Genomic DNA, 14,124 nt, shown 5'->3' with positions numbered 1-14,124 from the left:
TCATTATACGTTAAGTTACGTATTGCTGGATATAAACAATGATTTGGTGAATTGGCCCTTTGCGATTGCATTAAACGAAAATTGGGATGTTGGTGATGGTGGTGGTTGTGGGAGGTTGGTGACGGCAGGTATTGGTGATGGTAGAAGGAGTGTGGTGGTGGTGGTGGTGGTGGCAGGAGGTTAACAACATCTAATAGTATCCAAGTCCTCGTCTTCCATTCCACCTCGTGTTGACCAACCAGACACCACGAGGTTGTGATTAATTCAGCATGTGAGAAGGAGCGATGTTGTGGCAAGACTCGACAGGTTATAATATAGGTGGTCGTGGTGAGACAAGTTAAACACCTATGCTATTCTAAACTCACTTGAGACATGATAGTGGCTCTTGTCTCCATCAACACCACACACAACAATACCTAGATGTTTTTTATTTGTCATTGAGTGATGTATTAGTATAGCCCCTTATCATAATAGAATCTTCAAACATTTCAATCTTGTGTGACGCGTCTCTGCTTCTCTAGCCCCCCTTGTGTGACGCGTCTCTGCCTCTCGACCTTGTGACGCGTCTCTGCCTCTCGGCCCTCCTTGTGTGACGCGTCTCTGCCTCTCGGCCCCCCTTGTGTGACGCGTCTCTGCTCTCGGCCCCCCTTGTGTGACGCGTCTCTGCTTCTCGACCCTCCTTGTGTGACGCGTCTCTGCTAGACCTCCTTGTGTGACGCGTCTCCTCTCGGCCCCTTGTGTGACGGTCTCTGCCTCTCGAGCCCCCTTGTGTGACGCGTCTCTGTTCTCGGCCCTCCTTGTGTGTGGCGTCTCTGCCTCTCGGCCCCATGTGACGCGTCTCTGCCTCTCGGCCCCCTTGTGTGACGCGTCTCTGCCTCTCGGCCCCTTGTGTGACATTGTACTCTTGGGAGCAGTGACCATGAGTGTGTTTGTGTATATAACTGTTCTGTACATTAAGTCTTTGGTGAATAGACTCGGTTTATTAGCGGTGATGGCTTGGCAGCAGCTTGGCTTGGCGGCGGCAGCTTGGCTTGGCTTGGCTGGAGTGAAGCTGAAGACCCATAGATGGGCAGGGTAGTGGGAGGATGCTGGGTGGATTGACTGGACGAAACAGGATGGGATGGATAGGGAAAATAGAGGGAAGGGGGGTAGAGATAACGGTTAAAGGGAGGATGGAGATAAGGGGAGTGTAAAGCGACGGTATGGGTGGAGGGTTGGGGAGAGTAAGGTGGAGGTTGGGGAGAAGTAGGTGGAGGTTGGGAGAATGGTGGAGGGTTGGGGGAGGAAATGGGTGGAGGGTTGGGGGAGTAAGGTGGAGGTTGGGGAGGAAGTGAGGTGGAGGTTGGGAGGAAGTAAGGTGGAGGTTGGGGAGGAAGTAAGGTGGAGGGTTGGGGAGGAAGTGAGGTGGAGGGTTGGGGGAGGGAAGTGGGTGGAGGTTTGGGGGGAGGAAGTAGGTGGAGGTTGGGGAGGGAAGTGAGGTGGAGGTTGGGGAGGAAGTGAGGTGGGATTTGGAGGAGAATGGGTGGGAGGGTTGGGGGAGGGAAGTAGGTGGAGGTGGGGGTAATCAAGCTTTCTCACCTGGTCATCAAGAGACAGAGATCGTGTAGGTGGAGTTCAGGGCCTCTCGTGACCTCTTTCTCCCCAGCCTCCACCTCCTCCTTCTTGTTCCTGATATCTTCCTCCCCTCCCCACCTCCTCCTCCTCCCCAGTCCTTCATCCTTTCATCTAATCTCCATACATACATACATTCATCAGGTCATACATACCAGGGGTGGATCAAATACAATTGTATTTGTATTTTAATTGTATTTAAATACATTTTCAATGTATTTGCATTTGTAATTGTATTTTGACACTTGTTAGTGTTACAGGCAGTAGGCTAGTTTAAGGCCACTGCCTTTTGCCTCTTCCATAAACAAAGGAAAATTGATATTTTGTGTTGCTGCTTACAGACAATTTGTGAGGACTAAGACACTTGAATTTGTTTTATTTTTGTAATTTTGTTTATTTTTATTACTGCTCTACTGCTTTAAGTTGGCAAATACACTACAGTCATCTGTCAAGAGGTTGCATCCATTTCTGGGAGGTTGATGTCATTGCCGCAGCTGCCATGGACCCCAGGTTCAGGTTGATTATTGGATTCCATGTGAGGAACTGCAGAAAAAAAGATTTCGAATTTGGACTTAGTTATTGCTGGGTCTACCAAGGACTACAAGGAAGGTCCAGAAGGAAGAAATTCAAGATGAGCTTTCACTTGAGCATCAACCAAGACAAAGATGACATAATTGCCAAACGACCTCGTCTCTTTGCCTACATGCCTCCACCTGGACCATCGATGTGGCCCGTCAACAAACCACACTACAGTGGTGAAGACTGGAGCTTAAAACGTACCTAGAGGAAGGTGTTCTGCCTTTTGACATCAACCCACTGGAAGTATTGGCGTAATATACAAAGCTTCAAAATTCTGAGGCACTTTGCCAAGAGCATTCTAGGCTGCTGTGCAACGTCGGCACCTTCTGAGAGTGTTTAGCAAAGCTGGTAATTTTTACACTCCTGAGCGAGCTAAGTTGAGCCCAGAAATTTTCCAGGCATTAATGATGATAAAATGTAATTCTAATATGTAGGTATTGGGTTTGTATTTATTAACTTGGATATAGAAGTATTTGTATTTGACCGCTAAAAATCAGTATTTGATCCAACCCTGATTACATACATATATGCATACATACATACATACATACATACATACATACATACATACATACATACATACATACATACATACATATGCCGTACATACAGGGTGCATACATACAGTGCATATACCTTCCTTGATACATTGCAGTCGTATCTATCCATCCATCATCCATCCATCCAGTCAACCATCCATCCATCCATCCATCATCCATCGATCCACCCACCCATCCATCCATCTTCAACCATCATCATCCATCCATCCAGTCCACCCATCCATCCATCCATCCATCCATCCATCCATCCATCCATCCAGTCAGCCATCCATCCATCCATCCAGTCAACCATCCATCCATCCATCCAACCATCCATCCATCCATCCAGTCAACCATCCATCCATCATCCAGTCCATCCATCCATCCATCCATCAGTCAGCCATCCATCCATCCATCCATCCATCCATCAGTCAGCCATCCATCCATCCATCATCCATCCATCCATCCATCCATCCATCCATCCATCAGTACTTCACCATCCATCCATCAACCATCCATTCATCCATCCAGTCAACCTTCCAGTCAACCATCCATCATCCAACCATCCACTCATCCATCCAGTCAACCATCCATCCATCCATCCATCAGCCAGTTAGAAAGAGTGGAACAGGGTTGGCCCAAGCCTTAAAATTGAAACTTATTCTAAAACACAATAGTCGACAAAAGTAACAAAATATATATGTAGATTGGTTTTCCTTAATTGTAAACGAAGAAAATATAGAAGATTTTAAATATTAAAGGTGGGGTGGTGGGGTTGAGGTGGGTTGGTTGTTTGAAGGTGGGTTGGTGACTGTCTGTAGATGGGTTGAGGTGGGTTGGTGACTGTCTGTTGTGGGTTGGTGGTGGGTTGGTGAGTTGAGTGGGTTGGTTGTTGAGTGGGTTGGTGACTGTCTGTAGATGGGTTTGGTGGGTTGAGGTGGGTTGGTGACTAGAGGTTGGGTGGGAGGGAGTTGAGAGAGAGAGAGGTTCACATAGTCTCCTCTGATAAGCAGGTGTTTAATTGGTGTTAATCAACCCTTACCTGTTTACACCTGGTGAGTCTTTAGTGTTGGTCTCTCTCTCTCTCTCTCTCTCTCTCTCTCTCTCTCTCTCTCTCACTTCTCGTTTGCTACTTTATTGAATCCTCCTCCTCCTCCTCCTCCTCCTCCTCCTCCTCTCTCCTCCTCCTCCTCCTCCTTCTCCTCCTCCTCCTCCTTCTTTCACTTCCTTCTCCCTCTTTATTCTTCTTTAAGATTTCGTCTCTTTATTTCTTCATTCTCTGCGTCCTCACTTCCTCTCTCCTTTCCTCCTTTTCTCTCCCTCCTTTCTTCCATCTTTCCTTCCTCCCTCCTTCCCTCCTTCTTTTCCTTCCGGTAGATCAAATAACTAAGGACTTGGGGGAGTGGGCTCAGAGGTTGCTATGGTGACAGACACTTTAGGGCGGAGTCTCAGTATCGTAGCTCCTCCATCAGTGTCCAGGTCGTCCTCAGTCAGTGTCCAGGTCGTCCTCAGTCAGTGTCCAGGTCGTCCTCAGTCAGTGTCAGTCGTCCTCAGTCAGTGTCAGGTCGTCCTCAGTCAATGTCAGGTCGTCCTCAGTCGTCAGGTCGTCCTCAGTCCAGTGTCCAGGTCGTCCTCAGTCAGTGTCCAGGTCGTCCTCAGTCAGTGTCCAGGTCGTCCTCAGTCAGTGTCAGGTCGTCCTCAGTCAGTGTCCAGGTCGTCCTCAGTCAGTGTCCAGGTCGTCTCAGTCAGTGTCCAGGTCGTCCTCAGTCAGTGTCAGGAGTCGTCCTCAGTCAGTGTCCAGGTCATCCTCAGTCATTGTCCAGGTCGTCCCTGTCAGTGTCCAGGTCGTCCTCAGTCTGTCCCAGTCAGTCCAGGTCGTCCTCAGTCAATGTCCAGGTCGTCCCAGTCCAGGTCGTCCCCAGTCAGTCCAGGTCGTCCCCGTCAATGTCCAGGTCGTCCCCAGTCCCAGGTCGTCCCCAGTCAGTGTCCAGGTCGTCCTCAGTCAGTCCAGGTCGTCCCAGTCAGTCCAGGTCGTCCCAGTCAGTGTCCAGGTCGTCCCCAGTTCCAATGTCCAGGTCGTCTCAGTCAGTGTCCAGGTCGTCCTCAGTCAGTGTCCAGGTCGTCCCGTCAGTGTCCAGGTCGTCCTCAGTCAGTCCAGGTCGTCCTCAGTCTGTTCCAGGTCGTCCTCAGTCTGTGTCCAGGCTCGTCCCCGGTCAGTGTCCAGGTCGTCCTCAGTCAGTCCAGGTCGTCCTCAGTCAGTGTCAGGTCGTCCTCAGTCAGTGTCCAGGTCGTCCTCAGTCAGTGTCCAGGTCGTCCCCAGTGTCCAGGTCGTCCTCAGTCACTGTCCAGGTCGTCTCAGTCAGTGTCCAGGTCGTCCCCTGCAGTCAAGTCTGTCCTCAGCAGTCCAGGTCGTCCTCAGTCAGTGTCCAGGTCTGTCCTCAGTCAGTGTCCAGTCGTCCTCGTCCAGGTCAGTCCCCAGTCAGTCCAGGTCGTCCCCGGTCAGTGTCCAGGTCGTCCTCAGTCAGTCCAGGTCGTCCCATCAGTGTCCAGGTCATCCTCAGTCATTGTCCAGGTCGTCTCAGTCAGTGTCCAGGTCGTCCTCAGTCAATGTCCAGGCGCTCAGTCGTGTCCAGGTCATCCTCAGTCAGGTGTCCAGCCTGTCCAGGTCGTCTTCAGTCAGTGTCCAGTCGTCTCTAGTCAGTCCAGGTCGTCTTCAGTCAGTGTCCAGGTTAGTCTTCAGTCAGTGTCCAGGTCGTCCTCAGTCAGTGTCCAGGTCCCTCAGTCAGTGGCCAATGTCTCTCTAGATCTGTAATTGTTCTAAAGGAGATTAACGTATCTCCTTCTCTGTTCTCTGTTGAGTTGGAGGGAGAAGGGAGGGAGAGGGAGGGAGGGAGAGGTAGAGGGAGGGAGGGAGGAGGGAGGAGGGAGGGAGGGAGGGAGAGGAGAGGAAAGTAAGTACAACACCATTACAATTCATTATTGTTGCAATTTTAATGACCCAAGTTTATATTATCCACCAATTAGTATGCTTCATTAAATGGTTTCTTGGATTTGATTGGCTGAGACTCACCTGTTACTGCAGGCATGACATGACGTAGATTTCACCCCCATCTTCTTTCTATCCCATCTCCCATCCATCATATCTTTGTATTCTCTCTCTCCCTCTCAAAATAGCCCCTTCCTTCCTTTTTCCCTTCAAAATAACCTTTCCTTTCCCTTTCTCCTCAAAATGCCTTCCATCCCATTTACCCTCAAAATAGCCCTTCCTTCCCTTTTCTCAAATGTCCTTCCTTTTCCGTGGTCCCTTTCCTTCCCTTTCCCCTCAAAATGGCTCCTTCCTTCCCATTCCTCCTCAAAATGGTCCCTTTCCTTTTTCTCAAAATGTCCTTCTTCCTTTTCTCAAATGGCCCTTCCTAGTCAGCCCCTTCCTCTCTAATAGAATCCTCATTCCCTAACCCTTCCAAAATTACCTCCTCTTTTCCTTCAAAATTACCTCCTTATCCTCCTCCTCCTCCTCCCTTCCAAAATAACCCTCACTTCCTCCTCCTCTCTTTCTCCTCCTCCTCCTCCTCTTCCTCCTTCTTCCTCCTCCTTCTCAAAAATTAATCACCTTCCTTCCTTCCTTCCTTCCTTGAACACCTCCTCCCTAATTATCACTCTGACCATGTCTCTACGCTGACGATCAAAGGTAAGTCATAGGCTCAACCAAATTCCAGTGTAATTAATCTTTAATTGTTTTTTATAATAAGTCAGTAGTGTCTGTGTGTGTCCAAATAATCGTCGCCAATATGACCAAATATTTTATTTATTTATCTTAAGGTCACAAACTAAATACTCACAACAACAACTAATAATAACTAAATAAATAATAACAATAATACTAATAATAATAATAATAACAAATAATAACAATAACAACAAACAATAACAACAATAAATAAATAATAAATAACAACAACAAATAACAATAATAAATAATACAATAATAACAACAAACAATAATAACAAATACAACAATAATAAATAATAATAACAAATACAATAACAACAACAACAAAAATAACAATAATAATAAATAATAATAACAAAATAATAATAATAATAACAAATAATAATAATAATAAATAATAATAATAATAATAAATAATCAACAAATCAACAAATAACAACAAACAACAACAAATAATAATAACAACAACAACAAAAACTGACATATTATTCAATTTAAAACCCAAAAAACAAAACTTAAATAATAATAACAATAAATAATAAAACTCGTAATTATTTTTATAAAACTTGAGGAAGAATAATTATATTTATTCTAACAAAAACAACAACAATAATAATGTTATATGATGAAACAAAATGAGAAACTGTCTGTCTGTCTGTCTGTCTGTCTGTCTATGTCTGTCTGTCGTCTGTCTGTCTGTCTCCATGAAGGGAATCAGAGACAAAAACAACACACGTGACTTGGTTATTCTCATTGGCTTGTATTTCTGTTTATCCTCTACACAACCAATGACCAAACTTAGCTTTCTGATTGGCTCATATGTTCTCTTTTCTCCCTTTACACAACCAATGACCGTAAACTTAGCTTTCTGATTGGCTCATATGTTCTTCTTTTCTCCTTCTACACAACCAATGACCGTAAACTTAGCTTGATTGGCTCATATGTTCTCTTTCTCCTTCTACACAACCAATGACCGTAAACTTAGCTTGATTGGCCATATGTTCTTTCTTTCTCCTTCTACCAACCAAGACTGTAAACTTAGCTTTCTGATTGGCTCTATGTTCTCTTCTTTTCTCCTCTACACAACCAATGACCGTAAACTTAGCTTGATTGGCTCATATGTCTTCTTTCTCCTTCTACACAACCAATGACCGTAAATTAGCTTGATTATTCTTTCTTTCTCCCTCTACACAACCAAGACCGTAAACTTAGCTTGATTGGCTCATATGTTTCTCCTTTCTACAACCAATGACCGTAAACTTAGCTTCTGGTTCATATGCTCTCTCCTTCTACACAACCAATGACCGTAAACTTAGCTTTCTGATTGGCTCATATGTTCTCTTTCCCCACAAACCAATAACGTAAACTTAGCTTGATGTTTCATATGTTGTCTCTTTTCCCCCACACATCCAATAAGTAAACTTAGCTTCTGATTGGTCTATATGTTCTTCTTTCTCCACACAACCAATGACGTAAACTTAGCTTGATTATTCATATGTTCTTTTCTCCTCACACAACCAATAATCCATAATCTTAGCTTTCTGATTGGCTCATATGTTCTCTCTTTTTCTCCTCTACACAACCAATGACCGTAAACTTATTTCTTGGCTCATATGTTGTCTCTTTTCCTCTACACATCCAATAATCGTAAACTTAGCTTTCTGATTGGCTCATATGTTCTCTCTTTCCTCTACACATCCAATAATCGTAAACTTAGCTTTCTGATTGGCTCATATGTTGTCTCTTTCTCCTCTACACATCCAATCGTAAACTTAGCTTTCTGATTGGCTCAGCTTTTTCCCACACAACCAATGACCGTAAACTTAGCTTGATATTGGCTCATATGTTCTCTTTCCCTCTACACAACCAATAATCGTAAACTTAGCTTTGGCTCATATGTTGTCTCTTTCTCCTCTACACATCCAATAATCGTAAACTTAGCTTTCTATATTGCTCATATGTTGTTTCTTTCCTCTACATATCCAATTCGTAAACTAGTTTGACTGGCCCATATGTTCTTCTTTTCTCCCTCTACACAACCAATGACCGTAAACTTAGCTTGATTGGCCTTGTCTTTCTCCTCTACAACACAATGACCGTAAACCTAGCTTTCTGATTGGCTCAATGTGTCTTCTTTCTCCCTACAACCAATGACCGTAAACTTAGCTTTCTGATGCTCATATGTTCTCTTTTCCCTCACACATCCAATGACCGTAAACTTAGCTTGATTGGCTCATATGTTCTCTTTCTCCCCTACACAACCAATAATCGTAAACTTAGCTTCTGATTGGCTCATATGTTCTCTCTTTTCCCTCTACACAACCAATGACCGTAAACTTAGCTTTCTGATTGGCCCATATGTTCTCTCTTTCTCCCTCTACACAACCAATGACCGTAAACTTAGCTTTCTGATTGGCTCATATGTTCTCTTTTCTCCCTACACATCCAATGACCGTAAACTTAGCTTTCTGATTGGCTCATATGTTCTCTCTTCTTTCTCCTCTACACAACCAATGGCCGTAAACTTAGCTTTCTGATTGGCTCATATTTTTTATCTCTCTCAACACAACCAATAATCGTAAACTTAGCTTTCTGATTGGCTCATATGTTCTCTCTTTCTCCCTCTACACATCCAATGACCGTAACTTAGCTTTCTGATTGGCTCATATGTTCTCTCTTTCTCCCTCTACACATCCAATGACCGTAAACTTAGCTTTCTGTTGGCTCATATGTTCTCTCTTTCTCCTCTACACAACCAATGGCCGTAAACTTAGCTTTCGATTGGCTCATATTTTTATCTCTCTCAACACAACCAATAATCGTAAACTTAGCTTTCTGATTGGCTCATATGTTCTCTCTTTCTCCTTTTACACAGCCACATAGCCATGAACTTAGTTTTCTGATTGGTATATTTTCTTTTCTCGACAGGACCAATGATCGTGAAGAATGTTGTTGAGTGGGCGTGGCATCGTGTGGGCGGTCTGGGTGATCGTCCTAGTCAGTGCAGTGACCCACCAGGGAGAGGTGGCGGCAACACGCTCTCAGGAGATGGTAAGAGTCTTATCTGTGTGTCAAGTGAGAGTCTTGGTCTTTAGTCTTAGTATACAGTCTTAGTCTTTAGTCTTAGTGTTTAGTCATAGTCTTAGTGTTTAGTCTTAGTCTTAGTCTTTAGTCTTAGTCTTTAGTCTGATTCGATTCTTTGGTTTAGTCTTTAGTCTTAGTTTTAGTCTTTAGTCTTAGTCTTTGTTAGTCTTTTCGTCTTGGTCTTTAAGAACATGAGAATGAAACTGCAGCGGGCCTATTGGCCCATCTGGAGAACAGTCGTTTACAACCCCCTATTGTTCATATAAGCATCCAACCTATGTTTGAAGCTATTCAGCGTATTCGAGTTAATGATGATGTTTGGTAACTTGTTCCATTCATCCACTACTCTGTTTCCAAACCAATGTTTACCTATTTCTCGCCTAAATCTAAATTTGTCTAATTTAAAACCATTGTTACGAGTTCGCTCCTGGTTGGATAGTTTGAGTACCTTAATGTCCCCCTTTGTTCAGCCCTGACTTCCATTTATACACCTCTATCAGGTCGCCCTCACTTTCGTCTCTCGAGGTGTCAATTAAGATGCTTTAACCTGTCTCTATACTCAAGGTTCCTAATGCGGGATTAGTCTTGTCGTTCTCCTCTGAATTCTTTCTCGGTTCTGTAATACGGTGACTAGAATTGAACTGTGTAATCAGGTTTGGTCTCACTAGCGCAAGATATAGTTTTAGGATGACTCGCTGGTCTTAACTAACACTCCTTTGTATGAACCCAAGTATTTTGTTAGTCTTTTTGAGCAGAAACACATTGTTGACTCGGTTTAAGATTCCTACTTAGCATTACTCTTTAAATCTTTCTCACAGTCTGATATCTCTATAACATCGATGTTCATCTGGTATCTGGTTTTCTGTCACATCTCTAGATTAAGTACTTTACATTTGTCCACATTAAATTTCATCTGCCAATTTTCAGACTATTCGAGAATTTGTTTAGATCTTCCTGTAGTCTTGCGGGTCCTCATCAAATTTAATAACACGTCCTATTTTAGTGTTGTCATCAAATTGACTTATGTTTCTGTCTATGCCGATATCTACGTCGTTTATGTATATAATAAATAATAATGGTCTAAGTACTGAGCCTTGATTGATTGTTAATCTTATATCTGTGTCTTGGATAAACTACTACTACTACTACTACTACTACTACTACTACTACTACTACTACTACTACTACTACTACTACTACTACTACTACTACTACTACTACTACTACTACTACTAAAATAACCTGTCAGAATAGTAACACAGACATAATTAAACTATACCATTATTAAATTTACATTGAGTCTTTGTAGATATTATGACTCCAATAATATAATGAGGACAATTACTGTGACTGTCTGTTAAAAACTGTGTCCCTCCCTCTCCCCCTACAGGATAGCGACGACAGAAAGGAGCAGGTCTACAGGAGGTGTCTGAATGACCTCCAGGTAACCTCAGCACCTGCATGGCCCAACCCTTCTACAGGTAGGTTACGGGTCTCTGCTACAGGTGTCAAAGGCTTGTAAAAGGTAACTCGTGGTCTCTCTCTCTCTCTCTCTCTCTCTCAGTGCTATACCAGAAACCTCAATTTAAATGGGTTACAGGTCCTGATATTCTACAGGTTCATACAGGTACTTATCAGGTCCAACAACAACACAGGTACTTAACAGGTCTTCCTACCCCCCACAGGTTCGCCTGGGCTCCCCTGCAGGTCCCGCGCTTCGACTTGGCCAGACAGAAGGCTGACCTCTTAGTGCGGATCCTAAGGGCAAGGAGGACCTCAGCAACGCCGGTAAGTTCCACTGCCCCCAAGGAAGTCATCACAAGTCACCAGGGGTCATCACAGGTCACCATGGGTCATCACAGGTCACCAGGGGTCATCACACGTCACCAGGGGTCATCACACGTCATCAGGGGTCATCACAGGTCACAAGGGGTCATCACAGGTCACCAGGGGTCATCACACGTCACCAGGGTCATCACACGTCACCAGGGGTCATCCACACGTCATCAGGGGTCATCACAGGTCACAAAGGGTCATCACAGGTCACCAGGGGTCCACGTCACCAGGGTCATCACACGACATCAGGGTCATCACACGTCATCAGGGTCATCCACGTCATCAGGGTCATCACACGTCATCAGGGTCATCACACGTCATCACAGGACACAGGGGTCTTCGCCATTAACAACCTTTAGTCTGTCTACTGTGTGAAGTTCCTTTGGGCCAACTCACAAAACACGCCCACCACTGTACCAGGTAGAACTGTAACCAACTGTACCATCTGTTTATCCATATATCGTACAATCTATCCAGCCATCTATCGAACATCTATCATATCTATGGACCAAAATCCTATCCCCCATCTGGTCATTAGTGCACTAGGGAGATAATCGCCATCTGCCTGTATCTGGCCTTCCACCATCTGCCGCTCAGCTGGTGGTGATGTGAATGACGATATGATAGAGCTGTTGCTGGTTACCATGGCAACCTCTGTGTGTGTGAGGGCGCGGGAAGCGGAAAAGTGAGGGAGAAGCATCACCGGCAGCGAGGAACATTACCTTACCTAGATACGTTAGGTTGAGTTGGTTTGGTTAGGTTGAGTTAGGTTTGGTTGGGTTAGGTTTGGTTTGGTTTGGTTGAGTTGGGTTAGGTTTGGTTAGGTTAGGTTAGGTTGGGTTGGGTTTGGTTTGGTTTGGTTGGTTTGGTTGGGTTAGATTTGGTTGGGTTAGGTTAGGTTAGGTTAGGTTTGGTTTGGTTTGGTTTGGTTAGGTTGGGTTACGTTTGGTTGGGTTAGGTTTGGTTAGGTTAGGTTGGGTTTGGTTTGGTTTGGTTTGGTTGGGTTAGGTTAGGTTAGGTTGGGTTGGGTTTGGTTAGGTTAGGTTAGGTTGGGTTTAGGTTTTCGTTGGGTTGGGTTGGGTTGGGTTGGGTTTGGTTAGGTTGGGTTTGGTTTGGTTTGGTTTGGTTTGGTTGGGTTGGGTTTGGTTGGGTTGGGTTAGGTTAGGTTGGGTTTGGTTTGGTTTGGTTGGTTAGGTTGGGTTCGTTTGGTTGGGTTAGGTTTGGTTGGGTTGGGTTAGGTTTGGTTTGGTTTGGTTTGGTTGGGTTGGGTTGGGTTAGGTTAGGTTAGGTTTGGTTGGGTTAGGTTAGGTTGGGTTGGGTTTCGTTAGGTTGGGTTTGGTTAGGTTAGGTTTGGTTTGGTTAGGTTGGGTTTGGTTTGGTTTGGTTTGGTTGGGTTGGGTTGGGTTGGGTTTGGTTGGTTGGGTTGGGTTAGGTTGGGTTTTTCGTTAGGTTAGGTTTGGTTGGGTTGGGTTTGGTTGGGGTTGGGTTTGGTTGGGTTGGGTTTGGTTGAGTTAGCTTTGGTTGGGTTAGGTTGGGTTTGGTTTGGTTTGGTTTGGTTGGGTTGGGTTGGTTTGGTTTGGTTGGGTTAGGTTAGGTTAGGTTTGGTTGGGTTGGGTTTGGTTTGGTTGGGTTTGGTTTGGTTGGGTTAGGTTAGGTTGGGTTTGGTTGGGTTGGGTTTGGTTTGGTTTGGTTTGGTTTGGTTTGGTTAGGTTAGGTTAGGTTAGGTTGGGTTTGGTTTGGTTTGGTTTGGTTGGTTTGGTTTGGTTAGGTTAGGTTAGGTTTGGTTGGGTTTGGTTAGGTTAGGTTTGGTTAGGTTAGCTTTGGTTAGGGTTTGGTTTGGTTTGGTTTGGTTAGGTTAGGTTGGGTTAGTAATCAATTAATCGTTGTATCTGTATTTTATTAAGTTGTATTTGTTTGATTTTTATTGTTTATCAGTGTCTACTTTTCCTGTGTTAATTATTATAACTATTTGTGTTTATTTTTTCTCCTCGTAACACTTAAGTCTTGGGTCATTTGTGTGTGTGTGTGTGTGTGTGTGTGTGTGTGTGTGTGTGTGTGTGTGTGTGTGTGTTGTGAGAGAGCTACGACACCAAGCAGTCACTTATCTCACCACTAACAAGACCTCCAGGACACACACACCACACACACACACACACACACACACACACACACACACACACACACACACACACACTGAGAAATGACCAAGCTGTTTATCTCTCGTGGCTCCTTACTGTGTGTCTTGATCTTACCTCACACCACAGTAGGTAGGAGCATTCTTTACCTCTTACCTACTTCCCTGCCTGCTTACCTACCCATCCAGTGGAGGGAACGTCGGAGGGAACTTGATGGTGTAGCGCTCATCCACACACCTGACCAATTACATTAGATAATCCTAAAATAAACTTCGATGATTGGTTCTCAGGAATGGGGGAGATGGGTTGTTGTCGTCGGCCTTCTTGTGTGAATTGGTGGTCGTAGTTAAGGCTCTCTCTCTCTCTCTCTCTCTCTCTCTCTCTCTCTCTCTCTCTCTCTCTCTCTCTCTCTCTCTCTCTCTCTCTCTCTGCTGATACCCCGTTCCCTAAACTATAGAGAAGTTAAATGGTGATAGAACAAGTTCATTAAGTAGCATCAACCCCGTAGAAGTATATCCTGACCATCTCGTGTGATTCTTGTTGCCTCCATCAGGATACATACATACATACATACATACATACATACATACATTCATGTAATACGTAACTA

At 44.5% G+C, this 14,124-nt stretch overlaps 2 protein-coding genes across 2 annotated transcripts; one reads left to right on the top strand and one right to left on the bottom strand.

The window, feature by feature from the left end:
- Positions 1-465: 465 nt before the first annotated feature.
- LOC121862722 (octapeptide-repeat protein T2-like) lies at positions 466-921 on the bottom strand. The gene has a single exon (XM_042361039.1). The coding sequence runs from the start codon at positions 919-921 to the stop codon at positions 466-468; it is 456 nt and encodes a 151-aa protein (XP_042216973.1).
- Positions 922-4,149: 3,228 nt separating this feature from the next.
- Positions 4,150-5,541, top strand: LOC121862723 (TSC22 domain family protein 1-like). The gene has a single exon (XM_042361040.1). It carries the CDS (start codon positions 4,150-4,152, stop codon positions 5,539-5,541), a length of 1,392 nt encoding a protein of 463 aa, XP_042216974.1.
- The last annotated feature ends 8,583 nt before the right edge of the window (positions 5,542-14,124 follow it).

The sequence above is a fragment of the Homarus americanus genome, unplaced genomic scaffold (genome assembly GCF_018991925.1).
Source record: "Homarus americanus isolate GMGI-L3 unplaced genomic scaffold, GMGI_Hamer_2.0 scaffold39670, whole genome shotgun sequence".
NCBI lineage: Eukaryota > Metazoa > Arthropoda > Malacostraca > Decapoda > Nephropidae > Homarus > Homarus americanus.
Note: the sequence above shows the minus strand (reverse complement) of the source record. Positions and strands in the feature narration are given on the sequence as shown.